Raw genomic sequence first — 26,737 nt, forward strand, 5'->3', positions numbered from 1 at the left:
TCCCGTTTAGAATTCCCATAACATCTGTTTTGAAACAGCTGCACTGTGGGTGTCAGTTTGTTCCCAAGTCCCAAATCAAGGTGCTTACATTAGCGTTGGATGTAGGCACCAGAAAACATGGAAGATTACTTTCTTCCTTACAGAATGTATTTGGTGTATTTGATCAGCAGAGGGGGCCCGCTTGGTCATTCCACTGCCTTCGGAAGTTCTGAGACCTTATGGTGAAGGGTGGGCAATAACTCAAATGATCATGATAAAGAAGTAGGGTAAATTTTTGTCATAGGGGGTTGTTGGGTTGTTTCTGTTTTTGTATTTTGATTATGCATTTTGTGTTTTTATATTGTGATTTTATCCTGTGAACCACCCTGAGACCTGTGGGTATCAGGCGGTATACAGATTTAATTAACTTGTTTTACACCTCTTGTAGGATGATAAGGACTACCCGCTCGTGAAGGCAGGGCCCTACTGGAAGAAGTTCAGGACTAATTTTTGCGATTTCACTTCCGTATTGGTGCAGCAGTGTCAGTTCAGCATCCTCTATGACAACTATTTGATGGACACCATCATCTCTCTCCTTTCGGGCCTGGCAGAGTCCATGGTCAGAGCATTCCGGCACACCAGCACATTAGCAGGTATGCACAACTGGACCTGTCATGATTTTTCAGAAGTAGTACATTTGGTAGCTTGTACTGGCGAAGCCGGTTAAGGTGTAGGGCAGGGGTGTCCAAACTTTTAAGAGGGCCAGATTTGATGAAGTGAAGGGCCGTGAGGACCGACCAAAGGGCCAACCAGGAAATAAACTGCCACAGAGGCCGGATTAAACTGACTGGTGGGCCGGATTAGGCCCCCACAATGGACTTTGGACATGCCTGGTGTAGGGTTTGAGCAGGGATAGGTTGTCAGCAGGTTTATTCCTGTCAGCCTGATTTTCGTATGGTGCAGCTTTTCCGATCACAGCGCTGCAGTAGTTAAAAAAGGAGACCTTGCCACGTCTCTCATTTCAGCTGTTCGGGTCACTATTGTGGGAAGTTTCAGAGTATAGTTTACTTGGTAGTGATTGCAAAACTTCAAGATAAACATTAACAAATATATAAAGTAGTCACTGGTCATATTTTAATCACATTAGGAGTTCCTGATTACATATTGTAAAATAAACCTCTACCAAAATATTAAGTAAAAAAAGGGACCAAGAACTCATTACTTTTATTCCAAGAAAAGAAAATAATTCCATAACCAATACAAATTATACAACTCACATCCATGATTTTGATCAAGCAATGAAGCAAAATGACTACTTCAAAAAAGTTTTTTGAAACACATAAAATTTATGGATTTTTCTTTGTTTCCAGCTATGAAGCTTCTAACAGCACTTGTAAACCTCATTGTAAGTATAGATGTCAGCAAGCATAACCTGGAAAGATTATACGAGGTAGAAAAAAGCAGGACTACAGGCAAAAGGACCAATACTAGACTGGACCAGCTAGAGAAGAAGAAAAAAGAGGTAGGAGAAATATCCCCTTGGAAATCGATCACAGTTTGTAAAAATGCCTATTTGTAATTGCTGGTTACTGGATTTCAATTTGAGGTGGTCGGCAGTGAGCGGCTTACGCCAAACGTTTTCCTATTCTCCCAATCTAAGGAGAGGAAATGAATTCTGAATAACTGATTGGCATAGTGTTGTTTGTTTCACCATATTGCAACATGGTGCTAGAATGTGAAGGTTGCGTTGAATACTGGTACAGGGCCCCCTAAAGACTCTCAAAACTCATGTGCCAGTCATGTGTGTGTATTCACTCAGAGTGTGACAATCCCGAAACAGGATGGCATTTGTGGTGTGGAAAGGCATGGATTACTTGGGTGGAGGATCGCAAAGTTATCCAATAGCCTTTGCTTTAGTGAGTGATCAGACCACTTTACCTGATAGTGGGTGACTCCAGTGGGGGCGGGGGGGGGAGAGACCCAAGACCACAGGATTTTTTTTCTCAAGTAAAGTTTCTAAACGAAGCTTCCTCTATTTCCAGTAACAATCCTTGTTACCACACTTAAACAGAGCTCTTAGGTAGCAGCGGGTTTCCTAATTTAAAAAAAATTGTTACAGTCCTAATTCATGTGTACTTACAACCACACATCTAAAAGTGGCCAGCCTTTAGCTTTATCTGGCTCTCTTCCCAAGGCTGGAGTTCAGGTGTGTACATGCTGTTTGATCTCCAGTTTGTTGTGAGGTGGAGTTGGCTTGCTATATGGTTCTGGAGTTCGGTGGCCAGTACCCCCTAGACATAGCCATGACTTGGTTTGTCTTTTTGGCATGCCCTCCTATTCCCTAAAGTAGCATCTCCACCCACATCGTTCAGCCCAAACACTGAGGTCCAGCGCCGAGGGCCTTCTGGAGGTTCGTTCACTGCGAGAAGTGAGGCTACAGGGAACCAGGCAGAGGGCCTTCTCGGTAGTGGCGCCCGCCCTGTGGAACGCCCTCCCATCAAATGTCAAGGAAATAAACAACTATCTGACTTTTAAAAGGCATCTGAAGGCAGCCTTGTTTAGGGAAGTTTTTAATGTTTGATGTTTTATCACCTTTTCATTATTAATAAAAAAGGGGAAACCCAGCCAGATGGGTGGTGTAGTGGTAGGAGGAGTAGTAGTAGTAGTAGTAGTAGTAATAATAATAATAATAATAATAATAATAATAATAATAATAATAATAATATATAATTCCTTGCACCCACCAGGTAATGACATGGTCCTTTGCTCCTTAAGGGGGAATTTCCCAATAGAGCTGTCCTTAGTTCCAACAGTCTTGTTTGTGGCTGTCTGGACTGTTTTCCTGAAGGGTTTTTTTTTAACTGTGCCATCCAAAGTTCAGCAGTTGCATCTGATCAGCTGTGTTGCCAGTGTTTACACACATCTTCTTCCTCCAACCCCAGCATCCATCCTTATCTTGTTCCAGTCTTTCCTGCATCTTGGAGAGCGAGATCACCCTGAAACCCTTGGCCTTGTTTTCAGCCATTTTTGATAGGGAAAAACCAAGTGTTCCTGCTCCCTCCCTCACACACAAGGCTATGTCTTTATCTATACTTGGAACATAGAACCAAGCCGATTAACACAGTCACCACAGTTTTGATTAATAGAAAGTGTAAAAAATTGTACAGGCAAGCATTACATTTGATTATGGGATAACATTAGCCCCGTTGTTCCGCTGTTCATTTACAAGTGAAGATTAAGATGTGAACCAACAGGTTAAATAAATATTAGTGATGAAGCAGGTATTCTAGTTGAGTTATTGAGGAAAGGAAAAAATATATAACTAGCTTCTGTTGTATCCTTATCCCTTCCAACCTTTCATTATATCTCAATTTGAAAAAAATGTGGTGGTATTTAATCTGTGCAATTTCAGTGAAATGAGATTAAGCATAGAGATAAGGTCTTGCCTATAGGAAGAGACTGTTCAATTGTTTTCATTTCAGTATGAACAGAAACACCTGGACATAGAGAACATGATGAATGCTATTTTCAAAGGGACCTTTTTGCAACGCTATCGGTAAGAACCTTTATGTACTTGGAAGGAGTCTCTGGTCAGGATATGGGCATCTCAAGGACAGACTGGATGATGGGATTCATTCTACTTGGAGCTCCATCCCAGAATATGCATATTCTGCAGCATCAAGCAATGGTCCTGCATATGTGACTCAGGGTTTCATGTCACTTCGCATGGCCTCAAACACAGTACTTGTCGATAGAATGCTCACATATTCTGCTGCCTGCCCTCAGATATTGCTTAAGTGATAGCAAGTAATATAATTTTTAAAATAATGTTTCAAGAATACTTCTGTTCTTTTGCATTTTTTTTCCTTAACAAAAATCTGTATTGCAATTAAACAGTGAACAGTGTTCCATTTTTATTTTATTTTAAAGTGATATTATTCCAGAAATCCGGGCCATTTGCATTGAAGAAATTGCCTGTTGGATGACAACTTATCCTGATCGGTTCTTAACGGATAGTTACTTGAAATACATAGGATGGATGCTGTATGATAAAGTGAGTATTTTTTTTTCTCGACAGTTGAGAAAAAAGTTAATGCAATCTGTTTTTCACAGGCAGAATCCCAAAAAGTTGAAAAAGTGATTTCTTTTTAATTGATATTTGAAATAACAAAGAATGAAAGGGGGGTTTAAAAAAGAATGAGAGGGGAAGAGTGAGAGGAAAGAAAATAGAAACCCATCAGCCTACAATAAAAATATAATAAGCATTAATGCATCCACCTTAATCTAAACATACAAAGTGGTACTGCCATCCAGATAGGTGTCTACATGAAACTGAGGTTTATAAGAAGTAGGTTAAAATATAGCAAGGGCAGTAATGTCCCAGACCACTGCATAATAAATGGGTGAGTGTTTATCTTTCGAACATTTTTATTTATTGAATTTATATCTCTCTGTTCCTCCCAAAAGAGTCCAGGGCAATGAACACATCTGAAGTTTTTAAAAGGAAGCATTCTAAAACTGTTAAAACCATGCTAAAAAACAGGGTTTTTTAGTTTGGAAAAGCATAGGCCTCTTGGTGACCATAAAGGAACACAAAATCTACTTTTGTTGCCTTGCCACTAATTTAATTTAATTTTGACATATACGGACACCTGTGGCTTTATAGATTTCTTGCATGACAACTCTTCTTTGTTGAAAAGGCATTCTTCTTTTATTTTGCTTTTAAAGTAAAGCACTTTGTTGCAATAATTGAACACAACACCGTATGTGCCTTCAATGAGGCAGGAGTGAACTCTGTTGAGTTCAGTGGCAATTCATTCCAGGAAAGTGCATATAGGATACAGGTTGGGGTTTATTTGTTTTTTGCCCCTTTAGGGAAAACCCCTAAAGAGTTCCCCTCTACTTCTTTGAGGTTCCCCAGAGTGTGCTAATCACTTGCTGCTATTTCTTCGCAATCCTGTTTCGGTTGCATAGCCACCTGATGTCACGGGATTGGCAAGGAACGCCTTTGAGTTGGGGGGGGGGGGAAGGGAGGAGATGAGTCAGAGCTGGAACAGTCAGAAGGAGACAGAGAGGAAGTGATGGAAGGGGAAGAGGGAGAGAGCCAGGAGGCGGGAAGGCTCTCGGATGCTGAAGCAGAGCCCCAGCACCGCACAGGAAGTTCAGGAGCAGACGAAGAGATTATGCCTGTGCCTTCTGCACAGGAAAGGAGAGGGTTAAAGCGCAAGGATCAGAAAAGTCCCATGAAGCTTCCCCTCCCCGCCTTTTCTGTTGGAGGAGAAGCCGGAGAAGACCACTCCCCAAATCTGAATCGGACGATTCGGATGCATGATTGCACTGTGCTGCTTCTACATATGTAAAATAAAGAACTGTAAATATCTCTCTGAGTGAGCAGAGGGTGCTTATTGCAAAGAGCATACGCAAGTCATCATATCTGAGCACCTGAGTTTGCTACTCATATGCACAAGTGGGACCTGCAACAAAATACTGCAGCGTCGAGTTCTCTTGTTCAGGGTTCGAACCAGCTAGCCAACCATCTCCCAGTTCCCATTCCTCTTTCTGCTCTGGTTTTCCATTCCTTCCTTTCCTTTCATAGTAGGCATATCCTGTTGGGCGGCCACTGAGTGTGATCAGCCCTCATCAGACTGTTTGGGGAGGTTTGTTTCCCTCTTATTCCCACCCACCCCGCTGCAGATTTTTGTAGTTCTGTAATTGTCAGGGTTGCCTCAAGCCTGCTGATACCTCAGTTTTGTGCATGAATGGTGCTCTGTTGACTGCACAATGGTCATAGTTTGGGGAAAATGTTCGCCGAGTGCCAGTTGAATTTTTTTTGTCCTTTGAATAACTCCAGTAGTTGCATAGTCTCATCAGTGAACTTCATCTTCTATTTCATCTTGTATTCCAGCAACCTGACGTCCGACTGAAGTGCCTTCAGGGCCTGCAGGGAATATTTGGCCAGAAAGCGCTGGGTTGTAAAATGGATCTCTTCACTTGCAGGTTCAAGGTGAGCTTGAACCATAAGTGTCTCCCAGATTGAATATTCTGGTTGGTTTGCCTTGGAGGGCTGACCATTTTCAAAGCTGGACCCTGAATCCTGTATCACTTTAGGCCTATCAATGGTGTACAAGGTGTAAATTACATATAACTTTAAATGGGAAGTGTTTTGTAGCTGATATACAAGGGTATATTGTATATACGTGACTTTAAATGACATGGTTTCCCTTCTGCCCATGACCCAATCCTGGGAGTTTTAGTTTGGCCAGGGTGGTAGGGCTCCTCACAAGAATTCAGTTCCCAGGCTTCTCTGGGAAAAGGAGGTGAGTTAAACTAGCTTTAGTTTATAGACATAACCAAGACATAGCTTTAGACATACCCGATCTGTGAAGTTGGAAGATGCAAGCCTTCCTTTTTACATGTTTGCTCCATGGGATAGGCATGCTGTGGTTTTGCCATTATTGCTGGAAAGCTGTTCCTAATCGCACAAAATTACGATGACCGCCTGACCTCCAGTCTACATCCATTTAACACTAATGGAGATTCCTTGGCTCTCAGGCAAGAAGCTTTAAAGGATGGTGCCCTGATCATGTTGCCACATTGAAAGAGGACAGATCGGAGCAGATCGGACTTGGTTTAGTATTCCTCTTTGGACAGAAAGCAGGCTTTGAAAAACAGGTTCTTATTTAGAGAGAGGTTCATATGAACACAACCCATTTGGAGCCTTGTCTTTTGTTTTCATCAACTTTGTTTGAATTGCTGTGCAGAGACGTGAAACGTTGTATGCATTGCTAGTATATGTCAGTGTTTGCAGGACGTTTTGGTACTTTGCAGTCAAGAATGCCAGGATCCAAGATTGAATCAGTGGGGACTTTGAATCATAGTCTTGAATCATAGTCTACAAAAGGGAGGACACTCCTTTTTCTTGTAATAGATGGGGGATTTTTTTTTTAAAAAAACCTCCTAATTAAAGTACAGACAACCCATTCCCATTTATAAAGCTTGTCTTCAATGACCACATGAGACCAGTTACTGTAAAAAAAAAAAAAAGTAGAACATTTTGGACCCTTTCTGTATGTATATACTAATAGACAAGTATTGGAATGTTTCTAATATATTTTTGTGCCATACTCCAGTCTTGTTTGCTGTGACATGGATCACTTAGCAACAAAACAGAAGGGAAATTAATAAGGCCGGAGTTCCCATTTTGGAATGTGAAAATAAAACTTCTAATGATGTAGTCTATTGAACTATTACCAGAAAAGACTAAAAGTGCTTCTTTTTTAAAGTGATCCCAGTTAAGGGAAACTGTGTTTTTGTACTTTTGACTATCTCTGCAGTAGTGAGACTCATCTATGTATTTGGGGTTTACAGTCATACCCCAGGTTACAGACGCTTCAGGTTGTGCGTTTTCGGGTTGCGCACCACGTTGAACCCAGAAGTTCTGGAATGGGTTACTTCTGGGTTTCAGCGCTTGCGCATGTGCAGAACCACCAAATTGTAACCTGCGCGTGCGCAGACACGGCGCTGTGGGTTGTGAATGTGCCTTCCGCACGGATCACATTCGCAACCTGAGCGTCCAGTGTACCAACTTGAGATATCAGTGACACCTTTAAACTGAATAATTCTGATCTTGAAGCCTGCAGGGGGTGCTACAAACCATCCATTGCAAGTCAGAGCAATCACCACCCGAACTAAAAAAAATTGTGGAACAGTTCTGGGCCATGAGTTCTATGTCACAAACACAATGCTTATTTGCTTTTCAAAAATGGGCCACTAAGGAGTTATTCTTCTCTCTCCCTGCATGCATTTCATTGTGGCCATCTCAATTTGCAGCTTTTACTCTAGCTTAATCAAATGGAAAGAAACGCGTAATCTCAAAAGCATGCAGTCTGTCGAAAAAGTATAACTTCTTCAGCAAAGACCTCCAGAACAGAATCTTTACATTTTTCTTAATTTTTTTTGCATCCATTAGGATCGACTTGTGTCCATGACTCTGGACAGGGACCATGAAGTAGCAGTTCAAGCCATGAAACTCTTGATGCTTATGTCACAGTAAATAACTTTTTCATTCAAATCTAAAGTCTACTTGGGTGCAAGACGCAAACTATAACTAGTTAAGACTTGGGGCTGCACACTTGCCTACTGTGTTCACCAACCCTCCCCTCCCACTCTCCCTAGTCTCCCCAGTTTTCCCCACAATAACCCATTAGAGATGAGACATTCCCCTTTCCACCCCATGCTGCTCCGGATCCCAAGACTGGCTAGCTGCCATTTCTGGGTGGCTTCCCCCTGCACTCCTGCTCCTGCCACTCTTCATGTTGATTGGTGGTGGCGGCAGTAACAGTGGATCCCAAGGGAGGAGAGCTGCTGTTTCTGGTCAGCTTTCTTGTCCCTGTGCTGCTGCTGCTCTTCATCCTATTCACAGATGCTGAGGCTGGCTGTTGCTTTTGGGCAGCTTCCTCTTCCCCTCTGTGCCCAGGCTGGCTCTTAATGATAACCCATGTCAGTGCTGGTAGCAGCAGCAGAGGCCTAGGCCAACCAGTGAGAGGAAAGCAGGCAGTGGCCGGAAGATCTGAGGCCCTGAGTCTGGCAGGTGGAGGAGCTAGGGGGCTGTCACAGCCTGTTCAAACTTGTCCCTCTGTGGTGATAGGGTGTGCATGAAGGAGCCTGTGCTGTCCATCCACTGCCTCTCTTCACATTGTAGTTTACAGCGCCACCTTTTTGCAGTTGTGCAAACTACAGCGTGACGGTGGCTGAGTGCAAATAATAGAGAGAGAAATCCCTCATATTGTGCCACATCTGCAACTGTGCATAGATGAATGTGAGTGCCAAATTTCTCAAATTTATTATGAATCTGAATATAGCATATTGCAAAGATTAACACATTCTATAGCATTATGGATTGTTTTTATATTTATGCAAATAATGTGACTTCACTTTTGGATTTATCTAACATAAACCTGTTAGGAGCATTTCTTCTTCTTTTGAGTATGGCAACTGCTTATGCCAGTGTTCCCAAACAGGCTAGCTAATGAGTTTCCTTCTGGATAATTTTTTGACTGCAGTTCCCATCATCCCTGACGGAATGCTGGCTGGGCTGATGGGATCTGGAATCAAACAACTTAGGGAGGGAATTAAGTTGGATACCTCTGCTCTAAAATGACACCCGCAAGCAATGAGATGGCGGCTCACCCCATCCACACACGATTGTGCGGATACAGTCGTACCTTGGATCTCAACACCTTGGCTCCCGAACAAATTGGCTCCTGAATGATTGAAAGCCGTAAGTGAGTGTTCCAGTTTTGGAACCATTTTCGGAAGCCGAACGTCCGGTGCAGCTTCCAGTTGGCTGCAGGAGCCACAGTTTAGTTTTGGAAGTCGAATGGACTTCCGGAACGAATTCTGTTTGACTTCCAAGGTACGACTGTATATTCATCCAGGCAGTCTTCTGTGATATTTCAGACAAGGTTACCAGTTTGTGAAAAAAGGAGTAGGGGCTCAAATATACACTGCCACTTTCGGTGGGTGACCTCTTTGGGATATGGTTAGTTCACTGCAAGTTATAGTGGAACATCGTCAAATTGTTTCACTAATAAATTATGCCTTGCAGTTTGTCAGATCTAAGCCTTAGTTGGTCTGGCACTGCTGGGGTTATTTCATTAGTGTATATATTACAGCAGTGAATAGATGCTAACCGGTTTGGTTACCTATTCAGTGTTCACATTGGTTTTGTGCTACAATTTCCCTTTTTCAATTCTGGGGGAGCCATTGTTCAAGCAGCTCCCACAGCAGACAGATGATCCCTGTGGACATCGCCATAGTGTCATCTCTGTGTGGTGTTTGCTTTTTCCTGGTGCATTGATAGTAGAACAAAGTACAGTGCAGTTGTCTCTGTGCTCATTCTGTTCCTGTGCTAAGAGGGGTCATGTGCCTTTGTTATGATACAATGATGATTTTTAAACCATTTAAATGTTACTCTTGTTCTACAGCTGAACTGACAAGCATTGCATTGGCACTGCAGCTGTTCAGCAGTTCTGATTTTGCTGTTGTCGCTGCACAGTGCAAACTATAGTCCAAGTGTTTAAAGAACAACACATGTTATTAGGAAAGCAGAACTCAATTATTGGACTGCCTACTCATACGTCAGGCCTATTCAGTTCAAGGAGACTTACTCCCAGGTAAGCATGCATAGGATTGCAGCCTGAAACCTAAGCCTGCCAACACCAAAGTGTTTTTGTCTGAAGAATTCAAGCGCATCCTAACGCATATTTCTGTATCTGTGAAATGTGAGTGCAGTTCTCCTTTTCCTATTTAAAATCCTAGTAGAGTCGAGAGACTGCCTTGTTGTTGCCTTTGTTTCTTCTTCCATCTGTTGCTGAGCTGGTTCTCCAAAGTCACATATAGCCCTGTGGATTTGGTCTAATTACTGAGAAGGTGTGTTCAGGGAAGACAGAGATGACGCTAAATAGTGTGCGGAAAGGTTTCAAAAGCATATTTCTCTTTTTGGCAAGCTCAGCGTTGACCATCTTAAAACCATCTTACGTTGAAATTCTTTGCAGCAAGCCTAGCAATTTGCATCAAACTTTTTTTAAAAAAAGCCTTCCACTTCCATTACAGTGGTACCTTGGAAGCTGAACGGAATCTGTTCTGGAAGTCCATTCGGCTTCCAAAACGTTCAGAAACCAAGGCGTGGCTTCCGATTGGAAGCCGCAGAAGCCCTGCCGGACATTCGGGTTCCGAAAGAACGTTCGCAAACTGGGACACTCACTTCTGGATTTGCGGCGTTCAGGATCCAAAACGTTCGACTCGCAAGTCGTTCGTTAACCAAGGCTATGACTGTATTGAATTCTGAACTGAACAAATGCTTTTCATGCCTTTGCGCCAGAAGAGAGGCTCTAATTCCAGGTGACACGATTTATTATAATCCCGGGTGTTCATGACATTCCCATTGTGCAGCAAGGATTTGAGTACAAATGCTCAGCTGTCTTGGCATTGTAGACTAGTTAAACCCGGGGCGACTTAGTCATAGGCATGCTCTGGGTCATTTTGCTAATTCATAGGTTTACATTTCTACAGATCTTTTTTTTTTTTTTTTTTTTTATAATATATTTATTAAGTTTTCAAATAAAACATATATCAAATAAGCACTTATCGTTATCCATTTAACATCTTTCAATTGTTACATGGGACTCCCCCACACCTCCCGCATACACTTACATCATTATTAAATTATTTTCTAGCAAATTATCATTTAACTCATCTTAATTAATAATCTTAATTTGGTTTGACATATAATTCGACTTTAAATCTATTTTAATGGTAGACAATTGTCTGCACTGGCATCCTATTCAGCACTCAGCCAGATTACAATATTTTTGTAAATAAGTCTTAAATTTCCTCCAGTCTTCTTCCATCCTTTCTTCTCCCTGGTCTCGAATTCTGCCGGTCATCTCGGCTAGTTGCATATAGTCCATCAGTTGCATCTGCCATTCTTCCACAGTGGGTAGCTCCTGAGTTTTCCAATTCTTGGCAATTAATATTCTTGCTGCTGTTGTTGCGTACAAAAAGAATGTTCTGTCCTCTTTTAACACACTCTGGCCGACAATACCCAGGAGAAAGGCCTCTGCTTTCTTAGTAAAGGTGTATTTAAACACCTTTTTTAATTCATTATATATTTTCTCCCAAAAGGCCTTCACTCTAGGGCAGGTCCACCAGAGGTGAAAAAATGTTCCTTCATTTTCCTTACACTTCCAACATTTGCTATCAGACGAATGGTATATTTTAGCCAGTTTGACAGGGGTCATGTACCATCTATACATCATTTTCATCACATTTTCCTTCAACGCATTACATGCAGTGAAGTTCAGCCCAGAGGTCCACAACCTTTCCCAATCTTCAAACATAATATTATACCCAATATCCTGCGCCCATTTTATCATTGTTGATTTTACCATTTCGTCATGTGTGTTCCATTTCAGCAGCAAGTTATACATTCTTGAAAGTACCTTAGTCTTAGGTTCTAACAGTTCAGTTTCTAACTTTGACTTTTCCACTTGGAATCCTAACTTTTTGTCGTTTTTAAACACTTCTTTAATCTGAGCATAGTGTAACCAGTCTCGCACTTTGTCTCTCATCTTTTCTAAACTCTGCACTCTCTTAATCTCTGACCAACATTTTTCATAATTATCTTTAAATAAACTCAGATTTTTTACTGTTATGTTAACCCCTAGGTATTTAACTTTTTTAACCACATTTAGTTCTGTCTCTTTCTGAAGCTGTTCCAACTCAATATCTGTCATGTTTTTCCCCAGAACTTTAGTTTTTTGCTTATTTAACTTAAATCCTGCCACTCGACCAAAGTTTTGAATCAGTTGTAGTACTCTTTTCAGACTAGACTCCGGCTCCTGTAATGTCAGAACTAGGTCATCTGCAAAAGCTTTAAGTTTATATTGTTTCGCTCCGACCTGAATCCCTTCCACCAACCGGTCCCCCCTAATCATATTCAGGAGCACTTCCAGAACCGAAATAAACAGTAATGGGGAAATCGGGCAGCCTTGTCGTGTACCTTTTTCAATTTTAAACTCTTCTGTAACCACATTGTTAACTATCAGTTTAGCCTTTTGTTCTGAATATATTGCCTCAATCCCGTTCTCAAACCCCCGTCCCACTCCCATTTCTTTTAAGTTCCCCTTCATAAATTTCCAAGAAATGTTGTCAAAGGCTTTCTCCGCGTCTATAAAAATTAAAGCTGCTTTGGTGTTTATGTTTGTTTGTAAAAGTTCCAATATGTCTATAATGTTCCTTGTGTTAGTAAACATATGTCTGCCCGGGAGAAAGCCTGCCTGGTCTTTATGGATTATCTCACTTAAAACTTTCTTAAATCTTCGTGCCAAAACATCTGCAAATATTTTGTAATCCACATTTAAAAGGGAGATGGGACGGTAATTCTTAAGTTGTGTCTTTTCAGTTTCTGACTTTGGAATCAATGTGATAAATGCTTCTTTCCACGATTCAGGCGCCTTCTTCCCCTCCATTATTTCATTACTGACCTCCAACAAAGGTTGTATCAAATAATCCTTCAATGTCTTATAGTAGTTAGAGGTCAGTCCATCTGGCCCTGGTGATTTGCCCTGTTTCAGACTCAGGATGGCCTGTTCAATCTCTTGTTGTGTTATTTTGCCATTTAAAATTGTTCTGTTTTCTTCTGACAGCTTTGCTAATCCATTTCTCTCCAAAAATTGTGTAATCTCTATTTCATCTTGTGGCCCTTGAGTATATAACTTTTTAAAATACCTCTGGAAGCACTTTCTAATCTCTCCCGGGTTCTGAATGTTCCTTCCTTCAACCTCTAAGTTTGTTACTGTATTTAATCTTTGTCTCCTTTTCAACTGCCAAGCTAGCAGTTTCCCACATTTATTTGCCGATTCAAAAGTTTTTTGTTTCATTGTTTTAATCTTCCATTCTATTTCCTGATTTATCAGCTTGGAATATTGCGCCTGATAAAGTTTAATTTCTCTCAGAATCGGTTGGGACTTCGGGTTAGATCTTAACTTCTTCTCCAACTCTTTGATATTTTCCAGAATTTTATCTTTCTTTTCATTTTGCAGTCTTTTCTTTAAGGAATTCTGTTGGATCAAGAACCCTCTCATCACAGCTTTACTTGCATCCCAGATAGTTCTTTTTTCCACCGTAGTGTTCAAATTAATCTCAAAATAGTCCTTTAAGGTTTTTTGGGCCTTCTTTACAATTCTTTGATCTCTAAACAGGCCATCATTCATCTTCCATCTAAAGGAGCCGATTGGGATCAATGTCATATCCATTCTCAAGGCGTTATGGTCGGAGCATGTTTTGGGGCAGATTTCCACCTTCCTCACCTTAGGTGCCAGACTTCTAGTTATCCATATTTGGTCGATTCGTGTCCAAGTCAGTTGAGCTTCAGAAAAGAATGTTCCTTCTCTTCCCAAGGGGTTTCTAACTCTCCAGATGTCAACCCAGTCCATATTGTCAGTCATTTCAAAAAAGGTCTTAGGTAGTCTTCCCTCTTTAGTAATGTTCTGGTTCTGTGACTTATCCATATTTGTTGATACGACCCCATTCATGTCCCCCATCATGATGACGTTGTTGTAATCCAGATAGTCCAGCATGATCTCGTGCAACTTCTTATAGAAATCCGATTTTCCTTCATTTGGAGCATAAATTCCTAATATCAAAATTTTTTCTCCTTGATACTGTATTTCTATTGCGAGGATTCTTCCACTTTCGTCTTTAAAGAGAAATTTTGGTGAGAGGCTCTCTTTTGCATAGATCACTACACCTCTCTTTTTAACTGTATCCGATGATATAAATTCTTGACCAAGCCTTTTATTTATTAACACCTTTCTATGGAGCCTAATCACATGCGTTTCTTGTAAGCATATAATGTCCAATTGTTCCTTTTTTAAAATATGAAAAATTTTAGACCTTTTTTCGGGACTGTTACAGCCATTTATGTTCCAACTCAAAAGCTGCAGAGACATCCTGGATAGATCTGGTTATTCTTTCTGGGGTGGTACCTTGTTCTCCGGTCCTTGAGGATCCGAGGGGGCGGGCTCCCCTGGAGGTTCTGGCGCTGGCAATCCAAGTCCTTTGTGGAGGTCTTCTCCGTGTGCTCCCAAAAACTTGTCTCTATCTTCCACTGTTTTGATTTTGATCTTTCTCCCTCTGTAGGTAAAGGATAATCCTTGTGGAAACTCCCACCTGAAGATAATTGCGTTGCTTCTCAACAGTCTTGCCAATTCCGTGTAATTAGATCTAAGGTCCAGCAACTGCTTAGGAATGTCCTTGTAGATTTCAATTCTCTTACCCAAGATATCTAGTGACTTTTCGTAGTGCAGGCCCAAAATCTTGTCCCTTTCCTCCTTTGATCTCAATGTTATCAAACAATCTCTGGGCTTCTCTGTCCTTCTGACTCTGCCAAGCCTGAAAGCAGATGCAATTTTAAAGTCTTTTTCCTCTAACTCCCAAAACTTGGCAAATTCCTTAGTTAGAAATTCAATAAGATTATCTTCTTCCACCTCTGGTATTGACCGTATCCTCAAGTTGGTCTCCCTGTTTCGCAGTTCTGTCATCAAAAAGTAAATCTGATGTTCTCCAACTTGTTTGCTGAGTGGTCTTACTTCTTTCTCAAGTTCTTCCAATCTTTGACTAGTATCTTCAGCCAGTTTACGATTTTCACCTACAGCCTCCTTTAATTCTCCAATGGATTGGGCATTCTGTGCAACTTGTCCAGTCAGCTTATTCAAACTTTCTGTGTTCTGTTCAATTTTAGCTGTATGCAAATCAGCCTTCTTGTCCAGAGCCTCCAGTTTCTCCAAAATTTTCTCCAAGACAGAGCTACTTGTCCCTGAAGCCATATCTCCCAGGTGCAGCTCCTCTGTCTCACCCTCCCCTGCCTGTATTAGGGAGGCCGCCTCTATGTCTGGAGGCAAAGTGGAAGGCAAGGCCGGCACAGAAGATCTACGCTGTGAGGCTGCAGATAAAGTTAAAGTTGTTTGTTTAGTCCTTCCTCTTCTCCTTGCGCCACTCATTCCAAAGTTATCTGTAATCCAAGGTCAATCCAAGTTGTTCCCATGAGAAAGCAGAGTCCCAGATGCAATAGTCAAACAGAGGCCGGGAAAGGGAAAGTAAAACAAAGTCACTGCTGTAAGCCCAAAATCCTCTAGAGGGAGCTTAATACGTCTTCAGGGAAAAGATCAAATCCAAGTTAAACTTATAAATTTAAATCCATGTCTATCGCCTCCACAGTGTGTTATTTTTAGCAGAGTAAAACTTAAAGCAAGACAGTGTTTCTTACAGTGCCTTGACTGCAACAGTTTCAAAGTATCCAGTTCCAGCTCAGAATGTTTCAAAACCTGAATTCAATATATCCAAAGTTGCAAACTGGTGCTCATTCAGGCAGCTCCAGCACCAGAGATTCTTGTTTATTTTATAATCCACTGGTACCACAGAAGAAGAATATCAGTGCATCCCACATATGACCAGCAAAAGTCAATAGCTCAAAGTCTTTCACTCAGAAAACTGCTTTAACAGGGTGCCAGCATTTAGTTAAAGCATAACTTTTTGTCTCCACTCCTCCTGCTCTTTGCTTAAAGTTCAGTATCGCGGGAGATGGGCTTCCTGCTTATTCTCACTCCGTTTTCAGCCAAATTTCAACTTTTTTTTTAAAAAGTTTTAAAAGTTCCATAAAGTTCTCAAAAAGTTTCAGAAAGTTGACGAAAGTTTCAGAAAGTTTTCAATGTCCAAATTTACTCACGGGTTGTAGTTTCCAAAGTTCAGAAAAGTTGCAGGAAGAAAGGACAGCGCTGACCGGCAACAGCAATGCGGCTTCACTTCGCTGTTTGCGCAACGACCCACAGCGCCGCTACCCCCTCCGCGATCCGGAGCCCCTTACGGGGTCCCTTCAACGTTTTGGGGGCTGCTTCTGGCGCCCGCCGGGTCCCGAGACCACAGGCTTCTGCCACCTGTGGTTTTCCTGGATGGGTCTCCGCTTCGCCGTAGCGGACGACCCGTTTACAGCGGAGCTCCCTTCTCCTTACTCGGAGAAGGCAGCCATTACCGGTCGCGCCGCCTCCGGAAGTACATTTCTACAGATCTGTCCTTCTGGTTGTCTTTGCTACAGATCTGACACCTCTAGGCAGGATCCAGCAGGACCCCCAAAAGTTCTTCAGCCTTGCTCGTGTTTATCAACCTCTTTACACTGCCGCAGCTGTGTGTATGTGTGTGTGTTGAGAGTGTGTTAAAAATCATCCATGAATTTTATCTCCCTGCATTTAGCTCAGATTTTCAGAGGCAACAGCTGGCATGAAACAGGGATATAACAGTCCTTCATGAAGATGAGGGATGAGATATTACCTTCTTAGCATGCAGAGTTCACTAGAATAATTTCGTTGTACTTTATTAACTTCCGAGCACTGGAAATACTGGGCTAAAGTTCGGCGAGTTCGGAAAACAACATTGAAAACAAGTCCCACTTTAGTGATTAGGCAATTGGAAGAGATGACTGAAGGGGAAATACTAGAAGGGAATATTGGTGTGTGAGCATAGATCTACAAATAGCGAAAGGGTTTAACACTAGAGGAGAAAGGAATTTTGGCTGGTAAAAAGCAGGGAGATCTAGCCGGCAGGAAATATAGGGAAGGAGTGTGGAAAATCTGCCTTGTTAGTATTGTCCAGAAATACATCACACTTTTAAAACATTCTTTAGTGTTGTCCTGACAAGGCAGTCTTTGAAGTAGGAAAATGACTGTACTGTGGAGCTAATCGTGGTAGGTTTTTATAAAAGTCACATGATACCTTGATCTGCAGGTACTGAGCCTATATTTTTGCTTTCCTTCCCACGATTGGAACTCCTTTAAATTCTAAGAAAATTACAGTATAATTTAGATTGTTCCTTTCTTCTGTGTGTTGTTTAAAGCCCAACATGGTCACTGGCGGCTCAGATGGCATCAGTGGCGAGGAGATTCTTTTTCCAGTTCCAGCAGGTTTGCCAGCTCTGACCCCTTTTTGACAGAGATGACCCACTGGACAGAGAAAAATAAAACCACTATTTTTCAGTTGCAGTTCCACTTTACAAGAAAGTGTCTCTATTGACAGCTTGGAAATGAACTATGCCTATTTAAAAATCAGCTACTTGCTTGTGGTTATATGTGATGGGAGAAATTCTGTGAGAGTCCAAATACTCCCTCAGTTTTACGATGAAAAAAATAATCACATACCCAACCTCAGTTGGCGCAAAGCCTCCTCTGATCTTACAGTACTTATAATATGGCATCATCCTGCCACTTAAGCCACACTTTTCTTCCAAGATCTGTCTTTTGCACCCTTCCCTTCACTCGTCTCCTGTTCTTCTTGTCTCTCACCAGCTTTCTTTGTTATTTCGAATTTATACTTTCAATTGAGGTACTTTAACATTGTCATCATGGGTGAAGCACTGTGGATGTGCCTTTCACTATTATTTTTTTAACCAGATACAAGCTGAAGACCATTCTAGGTTTCCGTACTCCTATGCTGCCATCTTGCCAAGGTCACCTCCATAAAAATAAATGGGATCCTTTTGAGATTTTTGTTGGTGAGGGTGGAAATGCCCAGAGGAAACTAAGCTTCCGTTGCTTCCCTAGAGAGCCCTACCCTCAGTTCTCTGCTACGTGTTCTGTTTGTGCTCAGTCACAGTGAAATATGGAGGAAAATGATATAACGCGGATTTGGTATGCGAAGGCAAGACTTATTTTTAGACGGCTAAATACCGGCAGGACCTTCTGGCTTAACCTTTATCTAGCACTTGGCATTCTGTATATTTGCAGCAGAAGCATTGCTCTCAGTGAAGTATTCCTTGAATGTGTAATTTCTGGTTCATGGCCTGCAAAACAGAGCTACTCTTTCTGAGGTAAAATAAGACACCACAGGGTATCAACCTTTACAAGGAGCAGACTCCATTAACTGGTATTTATTTATTTATTTATTTTGAAAAACAAAACCCACTATTTACTTTGTAGTTATGTTGGTATCTCCAGTAAACAACGGCCAAATTAGTTGAGGAGGAGGAGAGAGAATTGATGCTTCCCCTCTGCCTTTTAAAAATTAAGAATATTAGTCCGAATTGGCAAACCATTAATGCAGAAGTTACACCCCACCTGCAGTGTCTATCTGCTCCAAAGCCAGTAAGGATTCTCATCTCATCTGTTGTAAATAGCTTTGATATTTTTTAATCAAATAGTAGTCTATTAATATTTTAACAAATGATACAATTCACAACACATAAAAAGAACTTATTTAAAATAGTTTTAGAACATCACTATTTTTAGAATGCACTAAGCTAAATGTTTAGGGTTGTGGTTTTTTTTTTAAAGGTTGACTTCATGGGTGCTTCTGTAATGTTACATAGCAAAGCATAGGTTTTCTTTCCTAGTAAATACCTTGGCATACTTTCCAACAATTTTGCATGCAGCTTCGTATATCTGATTCTTGTCCAGTGCAGAACTACACATACATAGGGAAATGAAATTTCAGAGGCATTGTCTGATATTTTCTAGGTTTCTGGAAAGCTTGTTTGTTTGTTTTTTATTCTGTGATGCCCAGTATGCATTATCATGGTAAAGCTGCATCTACTGTGCTTGAAATCATTTGTGTAAGAAACTTTTATTTTTTTAAAAGCACAAGAAACAAAAATAAAATAACAAGCAGCTCTCTGCAAATGATGGACAGTAGGATAATGATCAGCTTGCAGTTTTTCTGAGTCTGCCTTGACTCCTCAGATCCCTTTGTGCTTCCAACCCTCCGCTCTTGCCTTGTTTACAGTGAGAGCAGACGCTTAGCCAAAGTGTGGTTTTCTTGAGCTTTTGCTTTGCAACTCTGTCCCACTAACAGAAACTTCAGGTCCAGTCAACTAGTTGCTAGTGGGATGCTTGTTCTGCCAGCTAATTAGCTGCTAGGGGACAGGACAAGATAGGGGCAAGGTTTGACTTTGATAGATGGTCATTTGCTAAAGAGCTGTGCTGCCTTAACATGCAAGGGGTACAACATTGTTCACAGGGCGGCAGAGGCATTGTTTGAAAAACTTTCTTTGTGTTGGGACTTGTATGAACTTTTCAATTTAGCTATTTTACATAGGGTTGTGATGTTTCAGAAGTGGGTGTTAAAAACTCCTTAAAAAACCAATGCAATGAAATCTCTCACTGGAACTGCATTGTTGACCTGAAGGTTTTTTTTGGGGGGGGGAACCAAGTACCCCTCCTTGTTTTAGAGATAGCCTTAAGTGGTGTGAATGTGGTGGATTTGTTTTCTCTGTGAGCTAGCTAGTTAGTCTGCAAGCATGTGAAGCTGTCTTATCCAGAGCTAGGCCACTGACCCATCTCCCTGTTGTATATTCTGACTAGCAGTTACTTCTCATGGTTCAAGAGCAGCATAGGTTTCCCCAGCCCTGCCTTGAGAGGTGATTTAATAGCCCATGACAGGGGTTAAACCTGGAACCTTTTATATGAAAAATAGTAGTTTTAATCGATTTTTGTAGCACGTATTATGCTTTGCTGTTGCATTTTATTTTGCTGCAAATCCCCCTGTGACTGTTGTGGTGAAGGGTAGTATGAAAGTAGAGAAGCACATAAATAATAAAGGCTAAACTATGACCCCTTTCCAACCACTCTCTTATCTTCAAAATGGTTGGAAATAAATTTTATTATTGCTTGAAGTGCTTAGCCATGTTCTGGTACAGTGGTACCTTGGGTTACATACGCTTCAGGTTACAGACTCTGCTAATCCAGAAATAGTACCTCGGGTTAAGAACTTTGCTTCGGGATGAGAACAGAAATCGGGCGGTGGTGGTATGGCAGCAGCAGGTGGCCCCATTAGCTAAAGTGGTGCTTCAGGTTAAGAACAGTTTCAGGTTAAGAACGGACCTTCAGAACTAATTAAGCATTTGCCTGATCATACAAAGGGTTAAACTTGGGGCGGGGCAGGGGTGCAATGCAAGCCCCATTCCCAGTGAGAAGCAGCGTGGTTGCAGTGGTTGGAATGTTGGACTAGGACCTGGCAGGCAGGCCAGGGTTGATATCCCCACTCAGCCCTGAAGCTCACTGGGTCATCCTGGGCCAGTCACTGCCTCTCAGCCTAACCTACCTCACAGGGGGGTTGTGGGAATTAAATGAGGAGGGGGAGATCTGTGTGTGCCACCTTGATCTCCTTGGAGAAGAAGGTGGGGTACAAACACAGCGAATAATAATAATAATAATAATAATAATAATAATAATAATGTCCCTCACAGGCTGGCTGATCTCGAGATCTTTCTCCGGTTAGCAGAAAGGTCTTCGAGAGAGTCTTTAAGCTCGTTGCCAACTTCGCTGTGAGCAGGAGCCCTGGCGTATTGGGATTTCCAGTCGGTGGGGGAGTTAATTGTGCCAAGATCTCAAGAGCAGCTGATGTGCCTTGGGGATATTGGCTTGCAAACCCCAGCCCCACTTACCGTATTTTTCGCTCTATAAGACGCACCAGACCACAAGACGCACCTAGTTTTTGGAGGAGGAAAGCAAGAAAAAAAATATTCTGAATCTCAGAAGCCAGAACAGCAAGAGGGATCACTGCGCAGCGAAAGCAGCGATCCCTCTTGCTGTTCTGGCTTCTGGGATAGCTGCGCAGCCTGCATTCGCTCCAAAAGATGCACACACATTTCCCCTTACTTTTTAGGAGGGAAAAAGTGAGTCTTATAGAGCAAAAAATACAGTAATCTTTCACATGTGCAGCTAAATGTCAGAACACTGCTTCTGTTGACATCTTTGCCTGATGTTCACCTCGTGTTCTAAATATGTAACCAAATTACCTTATTCATTCTTTTCCATGATTGTTTGTCAATTCCCAAAGAGCCTTGCATGTTACACTGGCATAAATGTTTCTGCCGTCGAAATATAATTTAATGCCATATGTTATGTTAAATTAAATATATAATTTAATGCCATATGTTTAATGCCAGTGCTCAGAAGGCTTAGAACAGAACTTTACAGTCTCTCTCCGGCTGCAACAGAACGGACAGAAGTTGTTTCATGAGTCCGTGTGAATATAGCTAAGTCCAAAGCTGTCTAGTGACTAAACACTAAGTTTAGTGCCAACCGCCCCAAGAAAATAATGTACAATTAAGCCCCAACCCAAAGTATTTACAGGCTTAGGCTGCAATCCTATGCACGCTTACCAAGGAGCAAGCCCCATTTGCCGAGGAAGACTTCTGAGTAAATGTATAGGGTTATGCTGTTAACGTGTGTAACAATGCCCTTTTTGACAAAACATAGTTAATATCATGTCTTTGTACAGGAACTATGAAGATGCGTTGTCATCTGAAGACTGTGAAACCTTATACCAGTTTGTTTATGCCACCCACCGACCACTGGCTGTAGCAGCTGGGGAGTTTCTTTATAACAGGTACCTCAGTGTGACTATTTTTATTTGGCACTTGGTTGGCTCCATAACAGCAGAGCCTGCCCTTGCATATGCTGTAAGCACCATAATTCAACACACACACACAATTCTCTTTTGAGTGATTGTGGTCTAGGCTGATTCTTGTTACATTTTCATTCGGTCCAATCTCCACCAGTGTAAAATAAGCATGCAAACGTAGTAACCAAAGAACTACATTAGTAGAAATGTTGATCCTTAAGCATGTGATGGGATGCCCAAATATACACTCACTCAGACAACCAGTCCTAGGTTATTTTTATGCATACTTGTGTGTGTGTGTGTGTGTGTATGTACATGGTTAGGGCTAGGGCAGCTATACACTCTGCTAAAAAAGATAAATCTGTGAAAATCAGTTTTGTTTCACCAGGCCTTAACTTCAGCTGCTTTTGTCTTGATTTGTCTTGCCAATGCTTGTATTTCTTAGTTCGTTCTCCTTCTTTTCTTTTTACTTGGTAAAATTTTCCTTAGTTCTTTCTGTGCCTCCAGATGGGAAGTTCTTTGGTCTTTCATAGATTTAATTACTTTCCTTTGGATGCCGTCAGAGAGTATAGAACCCAGGTGAATTTTCATCCACATCGAGTTCTTCTGTGAATATTTCCCACCCATTTCTTGGCTGTTTTGTGTTAGATGTCCGTTGGAAGGAATCCAGAATTATCTGCCTACTTGTGTGATTATCATATAATTTTGAGCATAATGCCATTTCCTTCAGTGTGAAAGTTGACCTTAGAGGGACCTCTTTTTAAGGTGTCCCTCCCTCCCTCCCTTGCCAGAGATGCTTCCTGTGGGTGTAATAGTGAGGAGACATTGTTAGGGTTCACTGAGGAGGGTTTCAGGCCGAATGCCTGGATCTGGCTCTTTAATGATATTTTGCAATTATAGTTTATATACACAGACTGATGTGCAGGCTTGCTACAAAATATTGCCTGGCTTTATTTATTTCAATACATTTGGATCCCACCTTTTATCCAGGGAGCTTAAGGTGGCATACATGGTTCTCTCCCTCTCCCTATTTCATCCTCACAACAAGCCTGTGAGGTAAGTTAGGCTGAGAGACAGTGACTGGCCCAAGGTCACCCAGAGAGCTTCATGGCAGCGTTAGAAACTGAGATATGAAAGCTAGGAGCTAAATGGCACCTTAAACCCAGGTTATGGGCACAACAATGGAATGTCTAGGTGCACTTTTTTAATAACAATACGAAGCTAAAAATGAATGAACTGCAACTAAAATATTTTTTATTCATTTTTCATATGGTCCAATCCTTCCCCTGCCCACCCCTCTAATATTCTTAAAAGGGTCTCTTCTCTAGTCTTCATGGATTAGCTGGAAGTGGGGAGGCAGAAAAAGTTCTTCCTTTCCTTCCACTCTGCAGTTTTAATCTGAAATCTTGGGCACAGTACTGCGCCCAGAGCTCAAGAACTGCTCACGCTAATTAAATTCCCTGTTGCAAAATGCGCATAGAACAGTGGGAGTTTCGAACACTGCATCATGGGTTAAGTAGGGTTCAGAATCTGGGTCTCCCAAGACTTAGTTCAACACTGACCACTTTCCTGTGGCTCTTAGGAAATTGCCTCATGCCAAGTCTGATTGGTCCCTCTAGATCACTGCTTCTCAAACTTGGGTCCCCAGCTATTGTTGGACCACAACTCCTATCATCCTTGACCGCTGCTCCTGCTAGCTGGGGATGATGGGAGTTGTAGTCTCAAGAACAGCTGGAGACCCAAGCTTGAGAAACACTGGTCTAGATCATTGATCATTGTGGTCTGCAATGACTAGTAGCGGCTTTCCACGGTGTCAAAGGGGGGCCCCCCGAACCCCACCTGGAGATGCTGGTGAGAGAACCTGGAGCCTTCCCCATGCTAGCCAGATGCTGTACCATTGAGCTGTGGCCCTTCTCCAAACGTTTAGTCCTTCACAGCCCCAGATCTCTGCCTTCCCTTCCCTTACATGCCAACCCTTTTCATCTCCTCCTATTGGTTGTCCCATTTTGTATCTCTCCTTCCTCTCTGCTCCGTCAGTTGTCTTGCCAACTCTGTTCCTGACCTGTTTTCACTGATTTTCTTGCTTGTCTCCGTCCCACCCTCACTATTTCTTGTTTTCCTTTTTGTCCTTTGTTTTCTTCACCTGCCTTCCTTCCTCGTTTGCTTGCTCAATTCTCTTTCCCACCTACCCAATGACTGCTTTTCTTTGCCCCGTTCTTCCTTGGCTTCCTTTCTCAGCTTTGTTCCGGCCCCCATCCATCCTGCACCACTTGTTCCCCTCTTTCCTCCCCCTCCAGTTTACCCCTGCAAGGGCTTTTTTCCTTCTCCCAGCATGCTCATCCAGGAGCCTTTGCAGTGGCTTTTGGAAACTGGATCTGGTGGTTCCCTTCCACCACATTGCAAGGGCTTTCTCAAGTCCCACATTACAGTGCTGCATGAGAAAAGTTTTTTTTAAAAGCCGTCCAAAGATGATGTTCTGCTTGTGGGACGTCTTGAAAAAGCACGAGAGCGGCTATAGAAGCGATCTCCTGCAGTGCTTCTCAAAGTCTTACACAAGTGTTTGCAGATCTGTCTGAGGGGCTACTTTTCCTGCAGCTCGTGGTTCTTTAGGATCCTACCCATTATCTCCAAAAGTCTCACAAAACTTCAGTAAAGCAAGTCAGGGTTGCTGAGAGAACAGGGGCGGGGCTTCCCTAAGGCTGATTACCGTATTTTTCGCTCCATAAGATGCACCTTACCATAAGACACACCTAGTTTTTAGAGGGGGAAAGGGGGAAAGCCCCAGTTTTTTGAGGCTCAGCTCACAGTTGTGCAGCTTCTTTTGCAAAGAGGAAAAGCCCCCTTTTTTGAGAATCAGCTCAAAGTTGTTGAGCTTACTTTGCAAAGGGAAAAAATCCTGTTTTTATGGGGTTCAACTCACAGCTCTGCAGCTTCTTTAGGAAAGGAAAGGGAGCCGTTTCTACAGTTTCCAGACAGATAATCTAATCAGCCAGTCACATATCGCTGGGGAAACAAACAGCCTCCATTGCAGAACATTCAACAATGGAGGCCTGGTCAAGGGGCCGGGACCGGAATGGCAGCCAGAGATCGACCACACATTCGCTCCATAAGATGCACAGACACCTCCCCTTACTTTTTAGGAGGAAAAAAGTGTGTCTTATGGAGCAAAAAATACGGTATTTTAAGAGATTTCAGTCGTGTGTGTTTATATTGTTGTGATTCTGGGACCTTTGTGATGAAGGGCAGGTAAGAAATCCAGTGAATAATAGTACCATTTAGTAAGTTCACAGCTGCAGTAAGATTTGAACAAAGGTTTTCCCCGCTCCTCCTGCTTACACTTTTTGCCTTTGGCTTTTGCCAAATATTATATAGGGGTGTTCTCTCTCTCTCTCTCTCTCTCTCTCTCTCTCCCTCTCCCCCCCCCCCTCTGTTTTCTCTGCTTGTTGATTTCTATCCAGTGAGCCAATTTCTTGCCAAGCAGCATCTGCTTGTGATTGTTGTGAATGGTTTATCTTTTCTGATTAATCACAAAGGGTCTCTTCTTGCACAATGCAGCTGCGTCGTAAAAAAAAAACAAAACCCCCAAAAACAAACAAACCCAAAACTAAAACTTGAATAATTTAGTGAGACAGTAGATTAAAACAAGTTCCAGTTTTTCAGTCAAGTTAAAATCTCACTCTCCCAAGAGTAACTTTGTAAATGGGCCTTGGTAACAATATGTGGATTCGGGGAAATGAACTAGAATGATAAAAGGGAAGCAGTATAACCCCCATTGGTATTGGGATGATTTTTTATTACTTACCACTGTGACATGCTGATGAAAATAATTTATTATAGTCAAGGTTTTTTCCCCCCGTTTTTAATCAATCATGCTTTTTGTTTAATTTTCCATAAGCCGATAGGTTGAAAAAATGCATAAAAAAATCAAAATTAAAATAATGGGAAGAGAAGTAAAATAACAGCCAACAACTACCGTGATGCAGAAACAATACGCTCTTGCCATAAATTAAAAGTCTTTCAGTTTTGTTCTTTTCTGGATTTTAGCAGGAGGAACGACAACTGCTCATGCAGTGGGTCTTCTCCTGCCTCCCCCCCGTATTCACCCCTAACAACCTGCTCTTGGAATTGCCCCAATCCCCAGAAGCAGATTTGGGTGGGGGCACGGGGCAGGAGAAGGACAGGAAGTTCTGTTGCATTAGTGGAAGCCGTTCCACGAGCCCAGTTACATTGTTGGATACAACCCCTTGTCTTGAACCCTTTTTGCCCTTTCGCTCAAACCAGAAGGACCTGGAGTTCTGATCATTAGCCACATGACTCCTAACAGCTTCAAAAAAATTAATGTGTTGGATCAGCGTATGTTTATTAATGTTGAAATTATCATAATGGGAGTAAGTTCCATTGAACTCTATATGGGAGTTACTTCTGAGTAGACATTTCTAGGATTGTGCTGCTAGAATATATAATATACCTGGCAAGGCATTGCCATTTTGAAAACAGATTCCTAACTGTCCTAATATAATTGTGCACTTTTTCTGTTGGCAGTTTAATTGTCCAGGAAATTGAAATTGAAGCATTCGCCAAAAGTAATGCAAAGTGGGAGCCCAATTCTAGTCAGCTGAGAGCACTAATAGATTTCTTCCTGGAAAGTGAGGTAAAGGTAATGCATACTGTGTTGGATGAACAGATGAGTTTCTAATATTCACAGAGGTGTCTCACATATCAGGACCAATTAATGAAGTTGAGTTAATGTAAGGGTTTGAGGGAGGGAAGAAAAGAATTGTGATAATAACAAGAAATGATTTGATGA

The 26,737-nt window shown here is 41.9% G+C and overlaps 1 protein-coding gene across 10 annotated transcripts in view; it reads left to right on the forward strand.

Annotated features, from left to right (window-relative positions):
• The window catches only part of LOC310761048 (cohesin subunit SA-2-like), a 63,530-nt gene that overhangs the window by 12,842 nt on the left and 23,951 nt on the right, over positions 1-26,737 (forward strand). For 6 of the 10 annotated variants that reach the window (XM_083610441.1, XM_083610437.1, XM_083610432.1 and 3 more), the window contains 8 exons: positions 428-632; positions 1,350-1,501; positions 3,462-3,535; positions 3,910-4,033; positions 5,885-5,983; positions 7,949-8,028; positions 21,808-21,915; positions 26,473-26,581. In XM_083610441.1, the coding sequence (XP_083466567.1) occupies positions 428-632; positions 1,350-1,501; positions 3,462-3,535; positions 3,910-4,033; positions 5,885-5,983; positions 7,949-8,028; positions 21,808-21,915; positions 26,473-26,581 (951 nt within the window). Of the gene's footprint in view, positions 1-427; positions 633-1,349; positions 1,502-3,461; positions 3,536-3,909; positions 4,034-5,884; positions 5,984-7,948; positions 8,029-21,807; positions 21,916-26,472; positions 26,588-26,737 lie in introns of all 10 variants that reach the window. The other 4 variants (XM_083610435.1, XM_083610436.1, XM_083610440.1 and 1 more) reach the window with 1 other exon arrangement.

This window comes from Podarcis filfolensis, assembly GCF_964270895.1.
Source record: "Podarcis filfolensis genome assembly, chromosome: 4".
NCBI classification, from domain to species: Eukaryota; Metazoa; Chordata; class Lepidosauria; order Squamata; family Lacertidae; genus Podarcis; species Podarcis filfolensis.